This window comes from Cottoperca gobio, chromosome 9, assembly GCF_900634415.1.
Source record: "Cottoperca gobio chromosome 9, fCotGob3.1, whole genome shotgun sequence".
Classification (NCBI taxonomy): Eukaryota; Metazoa; Chordata; class Actinopteri; order Perciformes; family Bovichtidae; genus Cottoperca; species Cottoperca gobio.
The window spans coordinates 8113589-8141122 of NC_041363.1; the positions used below are offsets into that span (position 1 = coordinate 8113589).

The window sequence follows — 27534 nt, forward strand, 5'->3', positions numbered from 1 at the left end:
TTAGCAGATTTGTGACAGTGGGAAATATTGTTTTACTTTGTTTTATGACAAGTGAATAGTTTTGTTCTGAGATATTTCAGTGCATTTCACCAAAAATAAATGACAACATATATTAGCTGTTTAAAAGGTAACAAAATCAATTGTCCACTGTAGAAGAAAAACTCTTAAATGGATGTTTATTGCTACTGTTCTTTAATAGTCGAGATAATTATTGTACAATAATTCTGTTGCACATTTATTGACATGCTCTCAAGACTAAATAAGAGAGTTTGCATAATTTGAATAATATAGAAGTGCATATACAGAGAAGGACAACCCACTGACTGTGTATATATATATATATATATATATATATATATATATATATATATATATATATATATATATATATATATATATATATATATATATATATATATATATATATATATGTATATATGTATATATATATATATTATATGAATATATATATATTATATGAATATTGTGACATTAGCACACAGCTAAGAATGTTTCAGTATTTATCAGCAGAGCGGGAGTGGAGCACGGTGAGCCTCCGTCTGAGCGCGTGTTCAGATATCTACTATGAACTGTCCCCGGCCACTACATTATGTGTCTCTGACCACGCACAGTCCTCTATAGATTATTCCCATTGACTACATCTGGAGCTTCATTTAGCATTTCCCCCCTCTTTTTCCCCTTCGATCCAGCATGTTTTTATCATTGTGTCCCCCCCCCACCCTCCCTCCCTCCCTCCCTCCTGCCTTCCTCTGGTCACTGACATCCACAGCAGGCTCCTTCCCGCTCCCTCTTCCCCAGGCGAGGAGCCTGCTATCTGGTGTAGCAAGCAATGGGGGGCGGGGAGGGGGGTGTTTGTGATCGCCATGTCCTGGTGGAAAGGTCCAGGCACTGCAGGGCCCCTATTACCCAGCCGGGGGGCACGGAGACGGGGCAGGGCTGGCCACTGCTGAGCCTTGGTGTCCGGTTCCTCTAGCTGCCAGTCAAAACTTCGCCCTCAGCTACTATAACCAAATGGAGAAGGAATGAAGGGGGGACGGCAGGTTAAACAACCTCAGGCAAATGGAGAAGAAAGCAAGATCTTTTTTCTTTTTTTTAAACATAAAAGAGGGTTTTAAGGTTTCATTTAAACATCAGGACAGTGAGGAGCAATTCATTTGCCTGTCGTGTGATAAAGATACCACGAGCGATTAGAGATCCACACACTAAATATATTTACTGTACAATACATGCCTATACTATACAGTTTATTTATAGCACAGTGTTTGAAAAAGAACACTGCGTATCTGCGCGAAGATGTTTGTTAGGTATTTATAGCTTCTACCAGAATAGGTTTAAGACAAGTGAGCTCCTTTGTTTGACTGTTTCTGCACCTCTATTGCACATTGTTTAGTTACACATTATTACAGTGTTTAATAGTGTTACAGATTTTTAAACTATACTAATTTGTAGGAGGATGGATATATTTAGAATGGCTATATTTTGTAGAGAGAATGTGAGCATGTGTTGTGTTTGTCTGTATGCGGGGAGATTTTGCTGAGCTTATACGGTCTTAACAGCTTTTTCTGATGTATGAAGGGAAATGCTTGTGTTGCTTATTAGTATACAAATATGAATTATTGAATAGTTTCTTTTCCAATTCTCCTACACAGCTGTATCAGAGAAAGACTCTTTGTATGTGAGAAAGTGAAGTTGAGCCTGAGAGACGGAGAAACATTTCCATCCTTTTGGGAGATTTGGCTGTTGCACCAAGGCCACTCAGGTTTATTTGAAAAATACATTTAGCTGTGAGCATTATGTAAATGTCCTGGACATTTCTGATGTTTAATTTATGTATTGTTTTTATTTGTATACTTCTGCGTCTGTTAGTGAATTTTACATGAAGTTATAGTCCTATTCAGAAGTTTAGATACGAGCCTTTCAAACTTTTTCTTTTTTCAAGAGAGAAGGGGAAAAAGTTGAGAAAATGTAATTGTTTAATTCTGTTGTTATTGTGAAGAGTTGTTTGCGTTGATATTCAAATGCATATGTTTGTGTGTGGGTGTGTGCGTTAGAGGAAAATGCAACACCGTCGGGTGTGTGTGTGTGTGTGTGTGTGTGTGTGTGTGTGTGTGCAGTTTAGTGTCCGACTGGCTCACTACAGTAATAGCTGCCCTGCATACACACTCTTGAGGGGCTGTTGAACCTCATACTCACATTAACCTTCGACTGTAAACACAATGAAGAGCTTGTTTTTCATTTTCACCTCTCTCTCCCCCCCCTCCCCCCCCCCCCCCCCCCCCCCCCCCCCCCCCCCCCCCGCTTTTTCCTTTTCCACATACATAGAAATAAAACCATTTGATTGCTGATGATGTTGTTCAGCCATACATGATAGATCATAATTGGTACACACACAGATACATCTGCTTTATACAGTAATGGTCTGACTTTCACCTCTCTTAAAAGTTTCCTAACAAAAGTGAGTGTTGCAACACGGATGCATTTTCATACCGAGAGTAATTCATTTCAAATCTTTACTCATATTTGGAAATAATAGATTTCTTGCACTTGAATTTAATAAATATGTTTAGCTAGAAAACATTATGTATTGGGCATGGTTTGCATTTTCTGCATTTGTTCTAATTGCTTGTGAAGTCCAATTATTAATGAAAACTCTTTGTATGCTTAAAATGATAAGAAAATATTTGTTTTTTTGTTCCGTTTGTTTCTGACAGATTTTATTCCCACGAAATGTCTTCCAGCTAAACGTTTTTGAAACCATTGAACACAATCCTTTCTCACAATTGACACAATGCCGTCATAAAAAAACAAGCTTCCATCATTATCAATATTCTTTTCCCACATATATCTTCTCCCAACCACCGTATTAATCTGTTGTCGGAGGCTAAAGAGCCCGCCAAAACCACAATACAGGGTTTTAGGAAAGGTTAATTTTCAGATGGTACTTTTCTTGTTTGGTGATGAGAGGGGAGGTATAGAGGTTATGGATTTGGCAGATGGGTGCAGAGAAGGTTAGAGATGGGGCATAAGAGCCTTTTGGGGTAGGAGTGAGGGTATTGGGGCTTGGAGTGACAGGGTTAGGGACTCGGGGTGCGGGGTGTGTGGGGTCAGATGCAGGGGTTTGGGGCTGAGTATGGAAGGGTCAGCTTTGACGTGCTGCGTCTGAAAACGGTACATGACCTCAGCCTCTGGGATGATTGGCATGGAGGAAAGAGGCTCTGACGGCTCGTACTCATCCTCCTCATCGTCCTCCTCTTCAGCTGAAGACCCAGAAAGCCCAGAGGGTCAGGGTGTTGAACCTAGGCTCACCGACACCAGGCCTGTACCTTTTGTTGAAGCGCAGTCTCACTTTTACGCTTTGTTCCATGGTGGTTATGATTGTGCATATATAAATGTGTTTGAGTGCGTGTCGTTTTTAATCGCACATATGGTCGGCGTGCGTTCTCAGGACTTTGCCTCACGAGGGTCAATATGGGGTCTTGAATGTATACATTCTCAGCCCTACACTGTTCTCACTTTTTTTTGTTCTCACTTTTCTTTGGCTGATGGTTTTGTCTTTTTCTCTCTCTTCAGCTTTTTGTCATCGTTGTGTGGAACTTTGAACTCTATATGATTCCTCTGGCTTTGCTCCTGCCTTTGGCCTGGAACTACGTCCTCATAGTGTCCGGGAAGGATACCAGGCAAGACGTGGTGAGTTACCCCGCAGCTTCCTTGATATCCCTCCGCCTTTCTTTCATTTCACTGTAGAAGCCTCCGCACACAATGCAGGGTTAAAACACGGACACCACACTCTTGTTTTATTTACGCCATTAATCACATTTACATTCATATCATTCCTTTGATACTCGACCTAATACCTACAATACATATTTGCGCTGTAAAGGATGTGACGGCTGAGTGAGAAAGCCTCATACTTTGTTTTTAAAGGAACAAAAACAAGATGAGTCTTGCACAAACTCATTTAAAATAAACATTTTGATTAAATTGCACAAACATTGAGCAAAATTGGAATTAAATTTGAAAAATACTCTCTGGTGAATTTTTTAAGATAGAAAAAAAAAGAAGAAATCCCATCCCTTGAGGAGCTGCATTCTCAGTGCAATCTCCCATTTCTCACTTTGCCTTCTTTGAGGCAAAGAAAAGGGAGAAATAATAGGCTGTCACCTTGAGCTACGTTACGCTACTTACCTGGTAGTATATTTATTTAATTCATTTATTTTTTATCTCTTATACCAATTAAATGATGTCAAAGCAATGTCATGGAGAAACAGACATGTTTTAATCATGGCCAGGCACATTTGGGGAGTAGAGAGTGAAAACGAGAGAGAGAGCTGGACTATGGAGTGAGCGTGAACAATGAAGTGATTAATTTTAATAAGTGCCTTTTTCCAAGACTCAGTTGGAAATAACCAGTTAACAGACCTCAGAATTTTTTTTTTTTTTTTGCAGTCTCTTGCCTTATATATGTGTGTATTTATCTCTTCATAAGGATTCTTTGGGTTTGATTGGATTTGGAAGAGATATTCAATTCAGTCATTATAATGAACCAAATCTCATTGCTATGTGTCATTGTAATGTTACACATACAAATGGAATTAGATGTGAACTGTACATAAATTACCACACAGCTTCATTTGGTAAGTCTCCAGAACTAAGCTTCTCTATTCATAAGCCTCTATTTCCACATTTGTGAATGTAAAAAGTTGTTCAATAAAATCAGCACAAGACAAACCCCTATGAGACGGATACAAAGCCGTCTGTTACTTGACAATAACCTGGTGGTTATACAGTAGTGTGTGTGGTACATACTGGAAATGAGAGTATTTTACTTGGATACAGTCGGTTAAATCAAGAATCAAAGGTTTGCAATTGCAGGTAGTTTCAGGGACAAAATAAATCATTTTTAATTTGTGAATGACAGACTTAACTTTCAGAGGATACTTTTCTTCGCCTGTAGATGGCGACATTGCTTGACAAAAAACCCCCCACACATGCCTTAAGACAAAACCCGGCATGATGATTTGTCCCCCCACCTGCTGCTTGTATTTATCCAGACCTAATGATATTCTTTTCCCATGCACTTCCTAATTAAAACGAGGCAACAAAGGTTACATATTCTCGTAATGTGCCACTCACTTCACATATGAGTATGTGCATGTAACTCCCACTTCATGCAGAATTGCTTTTCTCTCCTCCTTGAAATGGACCATTGTGTCGAAAGTACTTCAGGAATTGGTTGGAACATTAAGACATGTTGATATTGTTGATACTCGTACAGCAAGTGCCTTTTTTAAAAACGACAATATTGTTCTGCTCAGTTCTACAAAGTTGTCCTCGGCTCCGAGACCAGAGGAGATATGGACGCATTACTGTATAGGATCCTTTTACACCTGATAGTCTCAGTAGCATCACAACTTTACCCTAGGTTCCTTATGATTGAAGCGGTACCATTTAAAACCTTTGCCCCCGACAGTATTTACTTTTTCACTTTAATTTCTTGAAGCTCGTCTCGTGGCTAGTCTTTGGTATTTCTTTGCCCAGTTACAATCCATGCTGAAAGACCTTTCTTCCCCTCCTGAAGGTTGCTTCAATATATCCAATCTTCATTGTGCGGTTTATGGATGTTTGGTTGAATTCAAAGGACTTATCTGCTTGGGACACTGGGCTGAATAGATCACCAAGGCCAGGCATGTTGTTTAACCACGAGAGCAAAGTTTCGTGTCCGACCTTCTTTCAGTTAAATGTCTCCCCTCTTTAATATGAGCACAATCTGGAATGACTTTAAGTGAATGTGTTCTGTACTTTTTACAGCCTTGATATGTTTGGAATGGAGGGTCAGAGCTGCTAGTGGAAGGTATTTAGAGTTGTTTGGTTGGAGCTGGTGGGGAGATATTTAGAGGCAAATACGCAGTGTAAGCGTATATGTAGTATAAGTGAATGTGTGTGTGTGTCTGATGCATGAATACTGAATATTATGTGTGTTATTATGGTGCTGATCTGCTGTCTGATGTTGTCTGATATGTTCTTTAATTTCAAGGTCATGAGTTAGGCACAACCACAAGTGTAGAAATACAGCTGTGAGTCACTCCAGGTGTGTGTGGGGAAAATACAGTGTGTATGCATAGAGATAAAGGTGTGTGTGTGTGCAAGTATGCATACACCAATGTGCGTATGCATGAGTGTGTTCAGACGTTCTTTGCCACAATATATTTGATGAAAGTGGGATTAATTGTCAAAGATTAGCAGCATTAATGCTCCCTTTCTTGCCGCGGTGACAGTTGTGCAGAACAGTGCAGAACAGTGCAGAGCAGCGCAGGCGACACAAAGAAGATTCTCTGACGATCATCGTCTCTCTTGTCTTGGCGTTGCAATCTCACTGCCTCAGGATTGGTGAACCCTCTCTCCTCGCTCTATTATCAACTCTCTCGCTCTCTCTCGGCGTCTTTTAGTCGTGATATTATTATCTTAAGTTAAATTTGAACATGTACAGCTAAAGTTACGTAGCATTCATTATTTTCAGGCATTTGTGTTTGCAAATGCTGTGCACACATACACACACACACACACACACTCTAACACACATTCAGATAGAAGTATCCCCCGAGTCCTATCCCTGTTTGTTTTCAGACAGAGTTTCCCAATCTGCGGCGGTGCAGGGGGGGAAGTGGGTAAAGCGAGAGCATACAGTGTCTGCGTTCTCCGCTTCCTCTCCCGGTCCCCTGGATTCCTCTTCAGAGTCTTTATCAAGCTGAAGTCATGGACGACTCACTGTTTCCCTCTCACACTTGGCAGAGAACAGAGAAGAATAGAAAAGAAAACAAGGGAAAAAGGCTTTCTAATTACTTAAAAACAACACACCAAATTAAAGCATTGTGCTGAGCCGAGCAAGGGTCAGCATCCGGAGCGCTGCGGTTTTCCAGCAGTCTGGGGTAATGCCAAAGGAATCTCTGCTGAACTCACTCTGAAGGGTGGGAGAGAGAGGGAGAGGGAGAGAGAGGGAAAGGGAGAGAGAGAGGGAGAGAGAGGGAGAGAGAGAGAGAGAGAGAGAGAGAATAGGCTTGAGTACAGATTACCTAATGAACTGAAGGGCCTTGCTTCCTCCGATGGGTTCAATGTGAGGACCCTTCTCTGATTCTACACCACAACCACAGTCCATAGCCCCGTCTATAGCAAATAAACAAACACAGTGTTCTCTACACGCTGTAATTCACCACTCAGGGTCACTGAATGTTGTGTGGTTACATGCTGCTTAGCAAACAGATCTCGGATCAGCGCTTCTTACCCTCGCCCCAACCTTGACCAGTACCTGCTAAGCAGTCGGAGCATCCTCAGAACAGCGATTAAAGGAGGCGATGCAGCAGAAAGGTCTTCGACCTCCTCTCTCATCATGTAGCACTCTGACCTGTGAACCCTGACTCTTCAACACTGTTATCCGACCTGTGTGTCATGCTGTAACACGCTCACTGAGGCAAACAAACAAACAAATGACGACAACCGTTTATGCTTTTCAATATACGCCGAGTAAGATACTGCTTTGACATTCAAAACTCCAAATGTACCATTGAGGAAGGTGTGGATTCCCCGATTGTTGGGAGATGGAGGAGCACTCTAATGACACATGACCCTGTCCTCTCCATCACTATCGTGTTTTGAAACCTGGAAAGATGTGTGCCACAGATCCATCCCAAGCCTGACGCAAAGGAAGCTGCCAGTAGGCTCGGCTCGGTCAACCAGAGGACAGGCAGCTCTGCTGGAAGAGAAAAAGTCTGCAAGGCGTGTGCACGCACGTGTCTCTTTTCACAGCAGTGTGTCGTATTCATGCGAGTGCCTGCTTGCACGAGTGTATATGATGCGCGTTGAGATTAAGGAGCAAAGACGCCTCCCAATAGAATGTCTTTCCTTGCTGTTCTGTTGGCCCAGAAAGGCTCTTACCAGATGTTATGAAGGTGTTAATTTCGGCGCAGGCTGTCGTAGAGGGCACATACGGAACATGGTGATGTCTCTTTCTACCACAGGATGATGGGCAATTAAGCCTTGTCACACTGGAGGACCATCATCTTCATCCCATGCTTCAGATCATTACATAGATTCACCCACTAGATTCACCAACCCATTACAGAGGAGAAGACCTAATGGCCTGAAGATACTTCACACTCACTGACTTGCCTCCAACTGCCAGATCGAGATGACAACTTTCCGCCCACTCTACATCCCTGAGTTAGTTGGAATTTCCATAAAAACAAAAATGGAGTTTAATCTCCCCAATAGGACTGCATTTAGAATACAATTATTGATAATATTATGTAATTTTGTATTTGTTTAAACCCATGTAGTTGTACTTGATTGTAGGTTCATCTTTACTGTTCCCTCTGTGTGACAGCAGCACATTTTTCATTAGAGCAAAAAAGAATCTGGTTTATTTCCAAGACGGTAATAATGTCTGATTTTATTGGAACATTGTATCATTTCTAGAACAAGCCATTTTTATCTATTCTATTTTCTCCCTGATTTTGCATCTCAAAAAAAAAAAAAAAAAAAAAAAAAACCTTCTCTGCGTCTCTAAACACAGTGTGCCTTGACATCTGCCCTCATTAAGAGCCACGCACAACAGAGGAGTAAATATTAGGAAAGCTGGAAGGAAAAGAGGAAACGCTGCCTATTATACCTCAACTCCTCCAGAAAGTCACATCCACTTTTTCCCTATACAACCGCAACTCTGGAAAGAAAAGGAGGACGAGAAAAGGAGATGGAGTGGGAGCAGGAGACAGAAAAAGACAGAGAGGTATTCAGAGAGATGGAGCGACAGAGAGACGGAGGCAGAGGAAAACAGCAGCGGATGGCAGGCACTCCTCGGTGCAGAGTCAGACATGGCAGTTGGTGACAGGTGACAAAATCAAAAGGTCATGTCACTTTTAACTGGGAGCGCCTGTGCCCCACTGATTTCCCCCGTGCCGCCCCGGCATCACCGCGCTCATCTCTGCTCCTCTCGCTGCCTCTCTGTCTCTGCTAAACTGGCAGATAGGATGGCAGGATGGCAGGCAGAAAGACAGGCGACTGGCATAGTTTGAAGCGGGACGGGAGCATCGGGAGCATCAGGAATGCCACTGCAGAATCCTCCCAGCCCCTCTTTTCATCATGTTGTCTCTCTTTCTCTTCCTTTCCCTCCATTTGTCGAACTCCTTTTATCATACTGAACCTTTGTAACTGTCTGTGCTCTTTGCTAACAACGTCAGCAGCAGGGTGTCTGCCTCAGCGCTTGTTGTTTCGTCTACGCAGTACACCCGCTCTATCTATTTGCGAGTTTTTCCACTTTAAACCTTGAGCTTAAGCCTACAGATGTGAGTGTTTGTGTGCAATAGATTGCACATCAAGTATGTACCTACTCTAGTCCATCTTTTTACTCGAGCGAGTGTAAGAAACAAGACAATACAGCATCATCTTACTGAGAAGGACAAACATCTTATCAATGACTAATTTACTGTGTTTACTCACTATTTCAACAATGCCACTGGAGCATGTGGAATTGTGCTTTCTTAGCTGCTGAATCCCTCTCTAAACATACTTACTGATTTGTCGGCAAATAGGCAATAAGAAATGTACATTACTATCCCGAAGCTCAATCTTTTCCAACGCTCACAGATTTGGTGTTACTTTCATGAATATGGAGCTGCCCTTCTCACCCCCACCCCCAGCCTCCAGCTCCGGTAGCACCCCGGCCTCACCCCTCTCTGGCCCCCTGCTGGGTGAGCTCTGGCTGGGGCAGTGCAGATGGAAGGGCCCCCCTCTGAGGGCCACGGCTCTGACAGCTTGTGAAGGGCCCGCGTGGTTCAGCCAGGCTCAACCAGCAGCCCTTATCAGACGCACAGCCCTCCCCCAGTCTGCAGAAACTGTGGTGTAGGCAATATGCACACGCACACACACACATATACACATACACATACACATACACTCATGGACAGTGCATACCAAGTAGGGCCTTGAGATCCCCCAGCCAGCCAATCGGCCAAACCTCAGCAGCTGGAGAGGTTAAAACCCCCTCACGTATCAAAGAGGAAGAGCAGCAGGAGGATGGAGGGAGGGAGGGATTGAGGAATAGGAGAAAAAAGGAGGAGAAAGTATATCTTCATGTTCGCCGGGGTGTCTGCTTCGGCGTCAATTCCCAATGCGGCTGTCATTGGGAAGGTTAGGAGGGGAGATAGTGGAACTCAGCCCGGCCAGAGAGAGAGAGAGAGAGGGGCGAGTATATAGGCATTTCAGAGGAGTGAAAATGATGTGGCTACTACTTCAGGTAGTGTGTGTTGGCACTTGTTTCACTAATCCAGACTTCCATGAAAGTAGCATCCATTCCCTGGAAGTACAGTTTTTTTGTCCCTGACTTGTCAAGTTAGGTTTAAACTCTTGTTGCAGTGCAGCTATACAAAGATGGACATGTATATCTAGTTGATTCGTTAGATAGCATTTCTTTATTGGGACTTGGAATATATTTTCCATATGTTTTAAATAATCCCGTTGTATTACTTAGGTAAGGTACAACCGTATTAATCCACCAACATCAAAGCCAGAGTTAACGTCGCTCGAGATAGGGGTGTAAAGAGTTTACAACTGGACATGAACAACGATTGGCCAAATTTAAATTGAAGACACCGTGCTTCAGATACTGCACAGCTACCAAAGCTGCCCTGATTTATGTTCAGGGGTTTAGAATCACCTTTACTATTATATTCATCATGACACTACAGAGTCATTAGACGATCCAGTAAACAGAAGGTCAAAGTAATGAACCCTTTGCTCTAAGGGTGCTGTTGTGCTGTTGGCAGTGTGCAAAGAAGCAAAAGCAGAATACACAAATGTCCTTCTCGGGAATCAATACTTAAGTTACAGACATTTCTACATGATGGCTCTTGAAAATCCTTTTTTTCTGCTATTCCTTTTCACCACCCTCACAGCTTGTTCATCACATCTCAGTCAATCAGTCCGTGCAGCAGAACATCAGATCCGAACACACTCTGGGCTTTTTAGTTCTACCTTAGATTCCTTTTTATTTGCCACATACTTACTTAAATCAAAGTCCGTCCAGCATGATCTTTAGCTCGTATCGTGCACTTCATCTGGCACAGTAGCAGCACAGAGAGAAGAGAAAGCTCTCGCTCGGTAAGACTGAATGTAAATTAAAGCTAACATGAACATGCAAAACGTAGGTGAGTCATAGTTTCAAAATCGAGGAGGCATGCAAGGAGGCATTGACCAAAACAAGAGGATACTACACCACCTCTGATTTTAGTTTTTCGTTGTTTGGACTGAAGTGTTATTAAAAATGAAGTCAGTTACACATGATCAACATCCCTACATGCAGAGTACATCCATCCACTCAATGTTAATAGACAGCGGTTCGCTCTTCACAGGCAGTATTTCTGCATTGATTGGAAGTACAGTAAGAGGGTAAACGTCAGAGTGATGGAGTTTGTGCTGGGATCTGAGCCAATGCAACGGAAACTTCATTCTTGCAAATCTTGCTTTTTTTTTAAAGGTATAAGCCACTAAGGCCAAACAGATGTATTCATACTTTCACAGCCATTTGAACTCTCAATGTCATTGTACTCACTTATATTGTTTGTGTGGATTTTATATTATCACCATCTTTGTATGTATTTATGGGGCACAGTGTAATCTGTAAGAGTAGCCTGCTTCATCCCTGTATCATTTGAATGGGTCTGAATATGTTAATCTCCACCTCAGTAGATACTGAATTGACTGGAGCAGCTCTGCAGGCAACGTGAGCTCTACACGATCCTGTCGACAGCAAGGCTTTGATGCCACTGTGCTGTAATGATAGTAATTCAGACAACATGATAATGGGGGGATAAGCAGACAAACGATATGATACACCAAACAGGTCTTAGAAAGAGCGAAAGAACGAGACAAATAGGTAGAGGGAGAGAAAGAAGGAAAGATGTTTAGAATTCATCGGCTGCAGCGAGAGGTAATTTATATCCTCCCTTACTGAGACAGTAGCTTCAGTGCACACATTTAGCCGTGGCAATCTTCAGGGCAGATGACATGTTCCATGTCTTTTTATTTATTAATTTTACACTGTGTCTCATTGCAGGAAACATGACTTCTCTCTGTAACCAGAGGCGATAGAGGAGAGAGAGCAGAGCGGAGAGCAGAGGGAGACAAATGACTCTATCATTCTCTCTGTCTCTCTAGGTCATGCTTCTCCAGCTAGCTCATGCTCATTCCCTTTGTTTAAAGTTTGGAGCGTGTGCCAGGCGTGCCCTAGTAAAGCCTATGTGTGGTGAAATCCATTATGTTTGTATTTTGGCACGGGTGAAAGGATTTGGGAGGAACCATGATGACTTTATAAGCAGTTATAGTTTATTTGTTTAGATTTGCCACAAGGCTTTTATTTGAATGTATCACGTCTCCATCTTTTGCCTCGGCTGAGCTCAAGAACTCCCTCTCTGCTGTTTGTATACTGTAGTGGTGAATGTATTCTGTATCAATAAAAAAAGATTGTGAACTGTGAACAGGTCGATCTTATTTGTCTAGACACTGATGGAGTCTCAGTAATTTGGGAATAACCAGTTGCTGTATAGTTAAAATGAGGGGTGCCATGCATACATGCACAACAACACTTTGCCCCAGTGAATCTGAGCTATTGATAGAACACACACACAAACACACACACACACACACACACACACACACACACACACACACACACACACACACACACACTATTGACTCTACCCTCTCAACTCTGCTGTTCTGAACTCCTCTTTGTTTGTGTGGGAAGCGGCATTTACATAAGAGGCTTATGTCAGCCGCCACATAGTTTCCCCCCCTTATTCCAATGAAAAACAAAAAGGACAAAAGCTATTGTCTTGTTAAGTAATGATTTTTGGATTTCTCCAAACTAGTTTGTGCTGTTCTGGAGGTGGTTAGGGGGTTGTGGGGATGTTGAGGCTGGGCAAAGGTTTTTTTGAGGTTTGGGGGTTGGGGTTGGGAACGCAGTATAACAATGAGAGTAGATGAATGTTTGGGTTGGCAGCTGTAGGGCTTATGATATTAGTGTTTATTTATGTAAATTGGGAGCAACAATGTGACCTTGTAACTTTAATGTGTGATCGAAAGAAAAGAGGGTGGATACGAGATGCAACGGTGATCTGTGGATTTTCAAAGTACTGTATCGCTAAACACTGATTAGATATGGTATCACTAAACACAGTGGCCCGAGCTGCTCTTGTTGGTTCAGGGCTTTCCATACATGCCAAGACATTTGCTTACTTTTCACACACAGATTGAGGTCTGAGCTGTATGTGAAGGACTGCATCCGCTCTTTTTCTACGAGGTGAAAATTCTATAATTGAATAGGAAAAGGCATAACTATCTTGTGCCCTTGTTATGTCATACAGTCGATGCATCCATAAGGACCATTGTATTTCTGACTGTGTGCATGTGAGTGTGTCATTTCTTTCTTTGTGCTGTACTGTATGCATCATGGTTTTTGGGGGGGCTACAGAGCTCCACCAGCTCCAGTTTCATCGGTCGTGGACCAGTGAAGCACGTAGTTGCTGTTCTTTGTGACTTGCTCACTGTGCTGCAGGCTTTCTTCTCACGGAGCATCATTCTGTGAGAGGATGTGAAGCGATAGATGGATGAATGTATAGCGATAGGAAGGCTGGCGGTAGAGGTGAGAGACGAGTGCAAAGGTTAAAGAGGTCGGATGAAACCAAACAGAAACAGAAGAAGAAGAGTTTTGCCGTCTCGTCCCGCTGAATGGTCTAAGATTTGAATGCTTTTGTGCAATGCCATTTGAGTGAATGAATAGACTTTAATCCTCAGCCCGCTGAAATTCAAAGCTGGAGCATTTGCTTACATTTCCAGAAGTGTCAACACATTTGAACAACAGAATGTTTCTAAAATTAAATTCCAATTCTAAACCTATCTGAGGCTTGTGACATTAGCACACACCAATCCAATAGTTGTGCAATCTGCATGCTTTCCATACTCATTAACAAACTCTTTGCCAGATATAAGCATAACCAATCAGCTTTAGTGTGCCTCTTTGGCTGTTCTGATGACGTTAACCCTGTGTTATCTCATGTGTATCTGTACTATGGCTGTTGCATAAACATTTTTATTTCTCTTTCCCCTCTGTTGCAACTGTCAGCAAGCGGTGGAGGACCTGCTGGAAGACGACGATGAGGATTTTGACAAAGATGACAAGGTAATTATGTCGTGTGTCAGGGATGCAGTCACACACAAACACGTACACAAACGTAGGCGCTCGAGCACACTCGCACACTCGCACACTCGCACACTCGCACACTGCCTCAGGAGAGGTTGACACCGCTTCATACGTCGGAAACACAAACAGACGAATGAAATGACTCCGTCTTGCCTTCCGTCTCCTCCTCTGCTCAGGTATTCTCACTGCCTGTGGCATGGCACAAACACATGTACAAAGATTGTACAACCTTTTGAGAAGTTGGTCTCTGTAGATAGAGATATTATCTCCATCTATAGATATATATATAATCTCTCTAAACACGGCACATTCCTCACCTTTCCTTCTTGTGCTCTGCTTTGGTCTGTTACTGCAGTTTGGCACACTATCCTCACACTTCCCTTCATGTAACACTATGTCGAATTCACGTCACTGACGTTGTGCTTCAGCCCTGCTTCATGAGAACATGCGCCCATATAAAGTGCTTAGTTAGCTATTTAGGTCCATTCACTGCTCCTTTATGTCCCAGTAAAACAGCATCTGGGCTTGTCCAGACCCTATCAGGTAACAACAGGTGGCTGCTTTACTGCCTCCGCTCGTTTACACTGTAGGAACAGCTCCTGAAACAAATGCCACTGGATCGGATACAGTCCCTTGTCAATGTTCCACTTGGGAATGGTAATTGAAATGGCACACCTACTGTGTTGTCTGGTTTTTGGTGAGGCACACTTAAAATGAAAACAATATTCTGTTTGATAGTCCAGTCTGAGGAGACTCCACCGGTGTTAAACTAGGATACAATTATAACTTTAAGCTTTAAAGTGAGGTCCTAATGTGTTGTCTGTGAAAACAGTGAAGTACCTTGACTGAACAGTCTGTAATCTGAAATAACTTGAGCTGATACTTGATGCCTTACAGCCACACTCCAGCACTTTAAAGGTTAGTAGGCTAAGATGTGTTAAATTCCATGGTCTGCTTTGGTAATCTTTGTAGAGGAATTTGCAATGGTAATTGTAAAGGCCTTTGACCAGGCAATTTGATATCTGGATTTTTTTTTTGCCTGAGGACACTGTATGCTGAATTTACTCATGCAACTGCAGCCTTGCTACAACTTCACCAAATTGTGAAGGGTCGTAAGTGCATGCCTGCAACAAAAGGGTTAAAAGAAACACATTGATAGTGCAGATGGTCAAATAGTCATCCCTCCAGTCAGGCAATCAGTCAGCCAGGCAGCCAGTTGGGCGATGAGCACACAAAGATACGTGAGCATTACATCCTCTCCCACAGTGACGCAGAAGCAAAGTTTCATGGCTGTGAAGTTCCAAGGCTTAAATCTACAGGGGGCCACTGACTGAAGATATGCACCAGGCAACCTTGAACCTATTTTTTTTTACCCCTTCTTTACGTCTGCCCTCCATCATTGCATTCCCACCTCCTCTCAGGGAAAATAAAATAAAAATACAGGCATTTGAAAAGCTGCAGATTATATGAAATACATTTTTGGACTTTCATATTGAAATGAGGTGCAGCAGCAGCTTTTGCGGCCTCTGTCAGATTTGGTGCCAAACTGATTATTCCACATAAGAGGGCCTTGCTCTCTGTGCTCACACAGGGCTGGGATGCTGGATAGCACAGCCGCCACAAAGGCTACAATTTACCAACGCTGGCTTCATACATTTTGATCTATTGCTCCCCTCAACTGTTAGCATTTCATTTGAGCTGTAGGGAAGTTGAAAGGAGGGCATTTTTCTTTTTTCTTTGCCTACATGTCTCTCCCCTCCCACTCTCCTTCTACCCTTCTGTCAATCGTCCTTTTCCCTGCTTTCATTCTCTCTCTCTCTCTCTCTCTCTCTCTCTCTCTCTCTCTCTCTCTCTCTCTCTCTCTCTCTCTCTCTCTCTCTCTATTGTCCCTTTGCTCTCCCTCCAACCTGGTTAAGTGCAGAACAAATGGACTTTCAAGGCTTAACAAATGAGTCTTTTACACTATGTATGAGGTCTTTCCCATTAGATATGAGGCACAGCTACAGATTGTATGAGTATGTATGAAGGACGGGTCAAAAGAGGCCTCTTTTATGGCACAGGCCTATAGGGGGGAGAGGGGAAAAGGGAGAGAGCGAGCAACAGAGAGAGCAGAGGGAAAAAAAGATTAATAAATATGCCAAGGCCTCATTTTAATTGAACTTGAAGCATATGTTGCAAGTATGTACAATCCGTCCCAGATGTTTACTTCGGCCATGTGCACGGCTCTTCCCAGTGCACCACAAGGCAGCTATTAGCTGGATAACCTTTGCTCCAGAGGCTAAATGGGGTATTACATGGCCAAAAAGTAGAGCACCTGTTTTTCATTGCATGGAGGACCCCTTGCAGGCTTTTTGCCTTGGATCACCACATGTGTTTTGACTTAACAGATTGTTGGGCAGAAGTGAAAAGTGTCTTTCTTGTGAGCAAGCACTGATATTAGTCACTTAATCTCAATGAAAGTCCAGCATCTAGACTAATTGATGGAGACGGCTCAGTTGTTAAAGCCAAGCAGACAGGCACAAGAAGGGTGAAAGAATGTTCGACACAAACTCTTTTTTTTTTTTCCTTCTTCCTCTCATCTCCTCCTCCTACACACCGTGTGTGTGTGTGTGTGTGTGTGTGTGTGTGTGTGTGTGTGTGTGTGTGTGCTGACCTTCAACATGGAATGTTGCTTGATTCTTATTGCCTACACACACATAAAATATGTTTGCCGTATACTGGCCCAGTTTTTAACCTCTATTTTCTATTATAACATAGTGGCAAGCTGCAGTACATTAGTGATTCAATACATACATAGATGCAAGATACATGATGCGCTTAGACATAACCTGTATTATATATATTCTGCATGAAACTATCTTAATTTTGATATGGAATCGATTTTACCGCCCATGTAGTTGTCCGTCACCTTCCTGAACACTATCAGATATGTAGTTTTTATTGGAAATTATTATATTTATTTTGGAAAATGATCTTTAGAAGGTTTCACCCAGAATGTAATGGACATTTATTATGGTAGAAATTGAAATTTGTCCTTGCGGGTAAACCAGAGGTGTACCCATTCAATCAAAGTGGCCCAGTAAGCAATACCACTGAGCAGTATGCACAATACCAGGACCCTGGAACTGATGAAAAGTGAAAAGCAGTAATTATAATATAACACCTGTGATTTTCTGCTATGAAAAGATCTGCAATATTTAAAAGACATAGACAAGTATTCACATCCAATTATCTACTTCTTGTCATCTCAACCATCCCTTCACCCTCAAGACTAAATCTGTCTTACTGGTACAAAAAAATAAAATAAAATGTTTCGCTTAGAACCTTTATGGGCATTTTCAGTATCTTCCAATACAGCTTGAAGTAACATTGTGAGACTTGGACAGTGTGAGATAGCATTCCTATATTTACAGGCTACTGCCTGCAGGGGCTTCAATGTGCAATGCAGCCTGTGATGTCTCCTCTCACCTGTTGGCTCACTGTCCAGAGCTGGCATGAGGCAATCACCTTCAGGCTTTGCATGGGTGTGAGTGTTTGTGTGTTCGTAAATGTGTTTGTATGAGCGTCTCACTATGTGTGTGCAGTTGCTCAGCTGCCTCCCAGAGGGAGGGCTTACTGGAAAAAGGGAGAAAGAGAGAGAGAGTGAGAGAGAGACACACTGAAGGAGTGGGGAGATTACCCTCACACGGTTGACTGGTCACTGAAGCGCTCGTGCTCCGCTCAGCTAGGCTCCACTAGCCTCAGGAGGACCTGACACAGATAAGATACACACTGCAATCATGTCCTGCTCACGGGCTTACTGCTCGGTGCACTCCCTCTCTCTTTCTCTCTCTATGTCTATCTATCTATATCTCGCTCGCACACGCACAGAAATACCACATGCACCTTCAAAATCTCTCCCGTTTCTTGTTCATTTTCTCCCTCATGTACCGAGTTTGATGGTAAATATAGAGTTGACTTTATTCATTAGCTTGAACACATGGATCGGTGAAATCTGAATTATACTGACATTGATATTTGTTTAGTGCTTATTTATTGACCAATTCCCCAAAGCATCCATATTAATCAGCCATGTAATCGGTTTCCATCCAAGACTGGGGTCAAACCGTCATCGTTGTTTTTGACCAACTGAGGCACCAGCTGATTTAAGTTATGCCTTATGGGATCAAAATCCAGTTTTGAGTGATATAGGACTGTAAGATTCATAACACAATGAATAGTCTTGATCTGCTAATTCCCACCCGACCAGCAAGTTGGAATACATGTCTGGTGTCGTCGGTTTTATGAGTGCTTTTAAGTTGTTGTTTTCTTTTCTTCGGAGGTCTTGATGAGTCCACTGTGTATATAATATTGAGAATACACGGTCCTCTGTTTCTTCATCCCTCCTGCCACGCAGCCATCTTCCTCCTCCACAGTATCTCTTTATCCCTCTCATCTATAGGGCTGAGACAGCCGTTCCGCCCTCTACTGCTTTCCCTGTGGGCATGACTAATGCACATACATGTACACACACACTCACAATTGTGCACATGTGTGTGTGTGTGTTTATATCTCTGAAAAATATATATATAAGTCCTGGGGAACGGCTAGTATCCGCATACATATCCAGTTCTCATCCTGCAGGCTTCACAGACATTTTCAGCTTCTGATTTGAACATATAATATCTCTCTGTTTGTATCCATCTGTCTCTTTCTCTCCCCGTCGCTGTCTTAGCTACTGTCTCTTCTTCTGTGTATCATTAAGCGAGTGCCTCCCTGCTCCATGTAATGTTAAATAAGGGGCACGCTTTATCTCAGTGCGAGTATGGTTAAAAACAGTGTAAGTTTTCTGACTTATCTCCCGGATAAGCACATGAAGCTCTGCGGCACCTTCCCAAGCCCCGGCACTCCTCGCTCAGTCCCAGTCACGGCACTGTGCCGATCGCTCAGATAGCGACATGGCATAATGTAATTGGACTAAAGAGAGCACTGGGAATTATATCAATGCTATGAAAAGAAAGCTGTGACTGAAATGTTGTTCTGCGGAGGCTATTGAGCTTGTGATGCAGCGGGGTTGTCCTCAGGTATCAGGGGGGGTTTTCAACCGCTGAGGAGAATGGGAAAGAGAGGCAGAGGGAGAGAAAAAAGTTTGAATGTCTGTGTTCTTTTCTTCTCGTCGCCTGTGAAAGATGAAAAGCGTCACGCTGTAAAAGATGCTTTTGACTTTTCCGCTTCATTTTTCTTCCAATCTCACAGTTTGTTTTTTGTTTTTCAGCTGAGACACTGGTAGGAACTGCATTTTAATCATGTTTTGCTAATAGAGGGAGGAATGAAAACAAGAAGGAGGGTGAAAGAGGCATGGAAGGGTATTGTCTCTCCATGCAAAATACACTGCATTGTTTGTTTGCTTTTCCTCTTTGTCACACACATACATCAGGTGGATCATCTCTCACTATCTCTATTCCCCTCAGATACATATCTCTTGCTTTGTCTTTTGCTTGCTCTCATTTATCATTCAATCTCCAACTCTCTGCCATCCTCTTAACATTTTTACTTTAACTCTGGCCTTTTGTTATTTAAATGAAATGTTGTTGTTTTTGCACTGTGGGCCTTTCTCTGTAGTTTTGGACTGTATACTTATAGGTTAACACATAGGTTTACAGTATACTCGGTCATTGTAAAGATTATACACAAGGGGGGGGCTCCTTTGAAGCTTTGCAATAGTCCAACGGACCCAAAGAAGTACGTACTTCAAATCAGGTCAAATCAGTCCCGTTTTAACCCAACTATCAAATTCACTTATTTTGAGGTCTATGCAAAGGTGAGTACTGGAACAATAATATATAGCTGTTTTTTAGTGTAGTGCATATGTTTACATTCTCTGAAGTACATTTGGTGAGAACAATGTTATTCTTACCTACAGGCTACAGCCTAGTTATATTGGCCAAAACATCAACTTTAAGACCCAGATGTAAAACATCCACATTTTTTCTTTAACCCTTTCACCTTCATTCCTCTGGGTTGTAAAGAGAAAATTTCACTTTAATCTATCCACAAGGACCCTAAACCAGGCCCCTGGGAGGACAGCCGTGATAAAAACCATATCCTCGAGGATATTTTGGCTTCCTGGCACTTTGAGTGGATGCGAGCGATGGTGGTAAGTTGGCATGTGTGTGGCTCTGGCACTGACTCCTGATGGTGTGTGTCGCTGTCTTCCGGTTTCCTATTTAGCTCATCGTCTGTCCGACGGCTTCTGTCTGCCGTCCTGTCGGGGGTTTGTGTACAGTACTTGTCCCCTTGTCCACGTCTCAATCAACACCCACACACTGCACGTTCGGCCCGCAACCCAACCCCAGCTCAAGGCCTCCGCCTCTGCCTGCTCTTTTAAGGTGACGGGGGAACTAATGGGGGCTCCAGCATGGTAGGCTGCTCCCGTCATTTTGTGTGACTTCCCTGTAGCACTTTAGACCGGTAACACTGCAAAGTGACAGCTGTATCGAGGTGCCACGGTGTGTTAACTATGTTTTGCTGGTGGGACTTTTGACCATGGCGTTCTAAAGGGCGACATTGTGAGTGACTGAAGTGAACTTTTACCTGTTTGGGGTTTGATCTGTGCACTGAGAGGGGCCATAAGGGAATACAATTCCACTCATAGAGTAGTGTAGTGCATTTGTTTTTTATTCACCCCCTCCCCTCTAAAAAAAAAAATAGACATTTAGATACATTTTTTTGAAAAGCACTAATTTCATTCCTCTCACAAATAATGATTGTTTTCAAACCTTATGACCCCTAACTCACTGATAATAAGCACCAAACAAACTAATTTTCTAATGAGTTTCAGAGCCCTGAGTGTGTATACTGTATGTGTGTGTGTGTGCATGTGTGTGCGGTGGAGGGGGGGGATTTGAATTGCGCTTGTGAGCCCTTTTTCTTAAAAGTTGCTACAGAAACAGCAAAACTATTTCATATTGCTGCAGCAAATCCCAATGCTCATTATGCCTAATGTAGCAATGTCTACTCCCCCAACTGTTATTGTTCTGAATCACATACACACAAGCGGCTGAAACAATTGAACTTTTTGACTGATGAACTATGCATCAAAGGCTTCCGACGAGCACTCGTTGCACTGTAGGTGAGGAGTTCTTGTGTGCTCTCTCATCCACCCAAAGTAACTCTCTTCGAGACTCTCACCAAATAGGATGTTGAAGATGGCACACACTCAGCCCTCCCAGTCTCTCATTGGACAGAATGTGGAGCACAACACTTGACAGCGGTGTCGACTGAATTTGAAAGTCAGACATGTAAGAAGGCAGCCGCCACCTTTTCTTTTAACAAGAGTCATAAATCTGTAATGAGCACAGAGAGGATGCATATTTTATTTACTTTTTTGAAAACGTGATCCCTTCACTTCACAGCGATGCACTCTCGCTCTGTCGTTTTTTCCCCTCCGAAACAAAGTTTAAAACAGTGGATGTTACAGCTGTTCCTACTGCCTGCGTCTCTCTGAACATGAATATGTGATTAAAGGTACGCCAAAGTTAGCAAAAGCTTTACAGACCTAGGTGATGAATCAGATGTAATTTTACCCGAACAAAGAGTAAGTAATGATTTACTTAATGAATTTATTTTAATATCTTAATTGGTTGAATATAAATGAACTCTTGTGGAAACATACTCCACCTTACAGAATCAGAAAAGCCTTCACTTGTCTCAACACAAAGAAATCCTTTTCTAACTTATTACTAATATTCTGAACCTTAAGATGTAAACGCCCATTTGTACCTTCATCTTTGATTATGAGTTGAACCAAATGAATCCAGAGTTTAGATTGTGCAGTATGTTTTAAGCCAAGTGTGTGAGACAGACAAACCTTTAGACAGACTGACAGACAGACAGATGGGGGGGGGGGAGATGGGCTGGAGCGGCTAAACCAGGCCAACAGAGGACACGAGTAATGTTGTCCCATTCATCACACACTGCCAGGCATGATCCTGGGAAGGACAGGGGAAGGAGAGCGCAGGAGCAGAGGAGCAGAGGTGAGGCAAAGTGAGGAAAAATTAGGCAGGCTGGGGGTGCGGGTGGGGCGGGGGTGCGATGGCGTTCAGCAGGAGGCGAGAGAAGGGGAAGCGCAGAAGTTGTGGGGTGGTAGTCATTTATGTGTGTGTGTGAGGCCCGACCTTGAGTCTGATGGAGTGGCTGGTGTGGTGGAGGTGATGAGAGGCCCCAGAGGGAGATGGGTAAAGATGATCAGTGGCAAACAACCTCCTGCCACCATCAGAGACACACGCACACAAGCGCACACTTATAACACCAGAAACCTTTCCCGTTTGGATAGGAAGCAGAGGTCAAACTGAAAATAAGTCAACACCACCACCTCTTCCTTTTATTCCCCCTTTCTCTCTCTCCCTCTATCCTTCTCTTTTACGTATGTGTATATTTATCCTCGCTATGGGACGAGGCCGGGTGAAGAGACTAATTAGTACTAGAGAGCATTATGTCTGCCTGGTCCACCTTCATCTGACAGTCTAAACTGGAGTTTGACTTTGGCTTTGTGGGAGCAACCCTCAGCACACACAGATATTCTCAAAGAAAACTGTGTGTACATCCTATACACACAGACGTACACACTCTCCTCACATTCACATTGGGCCTATGGGAGTGGGACGGCCCCTTCACATCTTAACGTGGCCTTTGTGTGCGCGAGCCGCTTGATGAGGGCCAGGAGGACGTGCAGCACATCTCAACACCCTAGTTAAACAGATATTTATGTGTTTATGATAAAAAGAGAGGGAGGGAAATAGAGATGTATTCCCCACATTCGCTCATGGATTAGTTGTTGTATGAGATAAATTATTTATTAAAACCGCAGCTTCCAAAAAAAAAAAAAAAACAGGAGGGGGGGGGGGGGAACATCTGCCTCTTTCATGTAGCGCTGGCGAGGTGCCAGGTTGCATGGTGGCATCTGAGGCCAGTCGCAGGGCCTTTTGTCTCATCTTGTTGTCATTTCCTGACAGAGGGGAGATGTTCTTCTAGGCCACTGGGTTCCCAAGTTTTTTAGTTTTTTTTCCCCCTTTGGGGCCTCTCTTAACTCCCAGTGGGTAAAATCTGTGACTCGTCACTCCCCAGTGGAGTTGGTAATACTTTGAATAGACACAGATGAAACACATTAGTTTTCATTTTTAAGGGCAGTTATTGGCTTACATAATGTGCCTCCGTGTTAGGAGCTGAACTGTTTTAAGTGGTCAACATAAGCGACGGAAAGCACGCCACGCTACATTTGACTCGTGCCAAACATGTCCCATTTAAGAAATGTCGAAATTCCACTATGCCGTTAAAATATGCTGATTACCAATCAGAAAACTATGATGCAATCTACCTACTATACATACTATTTCTTGCTTCCTTTTAGAGCGAGGCCATCTGCCCATTTGAATGTTTTGACTCAGATTTGTTACTCATGCGTGGAGCCAAGCTAAATAAGACTGAACTGAATGCCACCAGTGGATGCTAATGAGCAAATGTCAGCCTCCTCTTTTACTCGTAAACAATGTTGCACTTTCGTCACTAAATTATGTTTATACTTATTTAATTTTTGTAAGACAACAATTCAAACACAGCCAAATATCATGTTCACGAGTACAACAACCTTATTTTCTTTTATCTATATTTGATTTTTCAGAGAGGTTGCAACACATCAAGTTTTAAGTACACAGTAAATGCTAATTGTATGCGCTATTTATTATTCTGTCATTTCTAATTCTTGCACAGGCTTTTGGAAATTGAATTTGTGTCGCCCCTAAAGCATTCCTCTACTTGCTCAACTTTTCAATGTTTTTTTCCCTCCTTTTTTCCTGGGGTGGAAATGGGAGGGATGCCGCCTCCTTCTGCAGTTACAAAATCAACAAGAACGCTTTCAGATGCCCTGTGGGAGCCACATATTAGCATCCTGTCACGTTTTATATGACATTTCAATTTTTTACTGTGCTGCCAGAGTGAGAGGCAAAAAGAAAAACAAAGAAAAACAGGTGCAATTTTAGCACAGCAGCAGTGAGCAGCAGCCACTTGTGGTTCAGACTCATTTTGTGGCGTGATGGGATGTATGGTGCTGCATTATAACGGTTAGGTTTATCATTTTTATGGCATAACCCAGCAGGGAGAATAATGTGATCGGAGGTTAAAGCAGTCTCAAATGGCTCTCTCTATTTCCACCCAGTAGATATAGGACAGATATTTGAGTCCATCGTAATAGGCTAAGTCCTCAGTGACCTCTCTCTTGTTTAGCTCTAGGCCTTGGGTCAGTGAAGAACAAACTGTCTTTGCAAAGTTTACAACTGCACACGTTGCACTTTTGCATATATATATATATATATATATATATATATATACTCTGGCATGGTGCTATCTCCCTGAAAGAGAAATGGAGCAGTGGAGTACACAGAGGCAGTGTGCATCTTTCCTTTGTTAAATATTTAATCAAGTGTTTCAAGCAGTTTACTACATTTGTTTACCACAATTTACCAGCAAGTGCTATGTGGTTAGCCTGTGTGTGTGTGTGTGTGTGTGTGTGTGTGTGTGTGTGTGTGTGTGTAGGGTTGTTTCTCCTTAACACATGCAAACAGCTCGCATCACTTTAACGAGCCTCTGTCTTCCCTGATGGAAGCACTCCCATGATGCACCACACACTCGTACGCCGGGTGGCTCAATGCTGAACTGATGGGTGCTTGTGCTGAGATTTCATATCGCACTCCACACATCCAAACAATGATGCAAACTTTAGACATAACCACAAAAGATACATTTATTTGTTTTAAGCGGCATACGTGCAATTAAAAGAACTCTCTGCCAACAAAGCACGACAACTCACTAAATATTTCTCCCACCAGAAAACAACTTTGCTGATGAGAGTTAATTGATGTCAAAGATGTCTTCTGCACACGGAAACATTTCATTCACGGGATAAAAAGATGCAGTTTTTCATTTTATACATGGAAGTGTGCAGTTCTTCTGACTTTAACCTGAACTCGCATCACTTTCTAAGCGGCCCTGACCCTTCGCTAAACAGTAAATTATAAATCAAATGCTTTTCAGACGGCGATATAGACAATCACACAGGAAACAACAAAGAGAATGAATAATAATGACAAGGAAGTGTGTAAAGGCCTCAATATTCCTTTGTATTTATATGAGATAAACACTCTGCAGAATCCATTCTTGAGACACGAGCACGAGCAAATCAGTGGAGTTCTGATGGTTCTGGGCATTCAGACAATTAATTAAAGCTTTATTTATTCTCTCGTCTTATATATTCTGTCAACCCACAGCTAAATTCTATGAAGGGTTTTGATATTCTTGCGTATACTTTCTGTTCATTAATGTTGCTGCTCCTCCTGTGAATGTAATCATTTCGCACCCTTGTATGAAACATTTGGTTCGTATCAAATGTAGTTGTAGCGATCCATAGACCTTTAGGATTAATCTCACCATATCACTTTAGTTCTTAAGTGCATTAAAGTAAATGCTATTGCACATAGTGGTATATGTACTGTACATCCTGCTATGTGTACCTGACAGAAACATATCCTCAAGAATAAATACTGTCAGCCGACTGTAATGATCATTTGTAGTACACAAACTGAACTGTCAGTGACTGTAACATGTCTGTGTAACACATTGCAGATTAACCAGTTACAGTTGCAGTCTATTAAAATGCATGATGCTAAACTCATTAGGCAGACTTATTACACTGTCTGTCTGAATGATTCAAGCCACGCGGCATCATCCTTCAGAATACTGTTGTCAGAGTTGCAGGGATTTGTAGGATACTTTGAGCACTAACATGACTTGCAACTGTAGCCAAGTCTAAGCGAGAGGCCTCGCTCAGATTTAATTTTATTAGCCGTGCCTTCAGGTCTCCAAACAAACCTACTTAGTTTTACTGACGGACACAGGAAGAGACAGATGGGGAAACCGGCCCTGAGTCTCCTGCACAGACCCTGCTCATCCTCATCATAAAAAACACAGAAAGCCCTATAGTCCTTGATTTAACTTATGATACTAGCGATTGATCCTCTCTTGAGGACTTGTAATTGTGTGTCTTAGAAAGCTCCCTTCAAATATTTCACAGATTTCTGTTAAAAAAAATAAAATAATAAAAACCGTCAACAGAAAGCGTCCTTTAACCTTGACTCTGATGTGTGAATGCCACGTCTCTCTCCTGATCTTTCTGTAACAATTCCCTCTCTATCAGTGATGACATTGCAGTATAAATTAAACTTACTCAGTAGAGAAAGGAACTGCTTTTTGAAGTCAAGAGCCCTCATCGTTTAATCTGTTTCAGGATATAATATCGTTTGTAGAGTCACACAGCAAGACCAGGTGTGCAGATCAAGCTTATCTAATAGCTGTAGGGTGTGTGTGTGTGTGTTTGTGTGCATATTAGGTTCCATTATAAGAACAGGTTGCCTGGCTCCATATGTGCGCAGTGTGCGGGGAAGCTGGGAAAACAAGGTTCTCCGTGGCCCTCTGTGTTATTGCTACCTCCCGCCTCCCCGAGCCATGTTTGAAGACAGGAAATACGAGTCAGACCGCAGTCCGAGGGGCATGTGGCAATGGTTTATACTCCGATGACCTCTATCTATCCTCTCAACCCCCGCCCGCTCTCTCACACCACTCCCCTGGCCCTCAAACTCTCTCCCGAAAATAAAACGGCCTGACCCGGCCCAGCCCGGCTCGGCTCGGCCTAACCCAGGCCGGCACAATAGATCCTGCGTTCTGAGATTTGTTTGAGAGAGCAATGAAAAACAGATGGACTCTGAGGAAAGGACTGAGGAGAGAGAGAGAGAGAGAGAGAGACAGAGAGAGTGAGAGAGAGACAGAGAGAGATAGATAGAGAGCGAGACAGAGAGAGAGAGACAGAGACAGAGAGAGAGAGACAGAGAGAGAGAGACAGAGACAGAGAGAGAGAGAGAGAGAGAGAGACAGAGAGAGTGAGAGAGAGACAGAGAGAGATAGATAGAGAGCGAGACAGAGAGAGAGAGACAGAGACAGAGAGAGAGAGAGAGAGAGAGAGAGAGAGAGAGAGACAGAGAGAGTGAGAGAGAGACAGAGAGAGATAGATAGAGAGCGAGACAGAGAGAGAGAGACAGAGACAGAGAGAGAGAGAGAGAGAGAGAGAGGAAGAAAGAAAGAAAGAAAGGGAGTCTTGTAAAATATTTGCGAAGAAAAATAACCCTGGGACGCTGTCTAATTATATCTATTTGTCTTGTGTGGTTTTGCTGGGGAGGCCA

The 27534-nt window shown here is 42.7% G+C and overlaps 1 protein-coding gene across 1 annotated transcript in view; it reads left to right on the forward strand.

The window, feature by feature from the left end:
* mctp1a (multiple C2 domains, transmembrane 1a) overlaps positions 1–27534 on the forward strand; it is a 123505-nt gene that overhangs the window by 82749 nt on the left and 13222 nt on the right. The window contains 2 exon segments of the mRNA XM_029439876.1: positions 3592–3708; positions 14192–14248. Coding sequence (XP_029295736.1) covers positions 3592–3708; positions 14192–14248 — 174 coding nt within the window.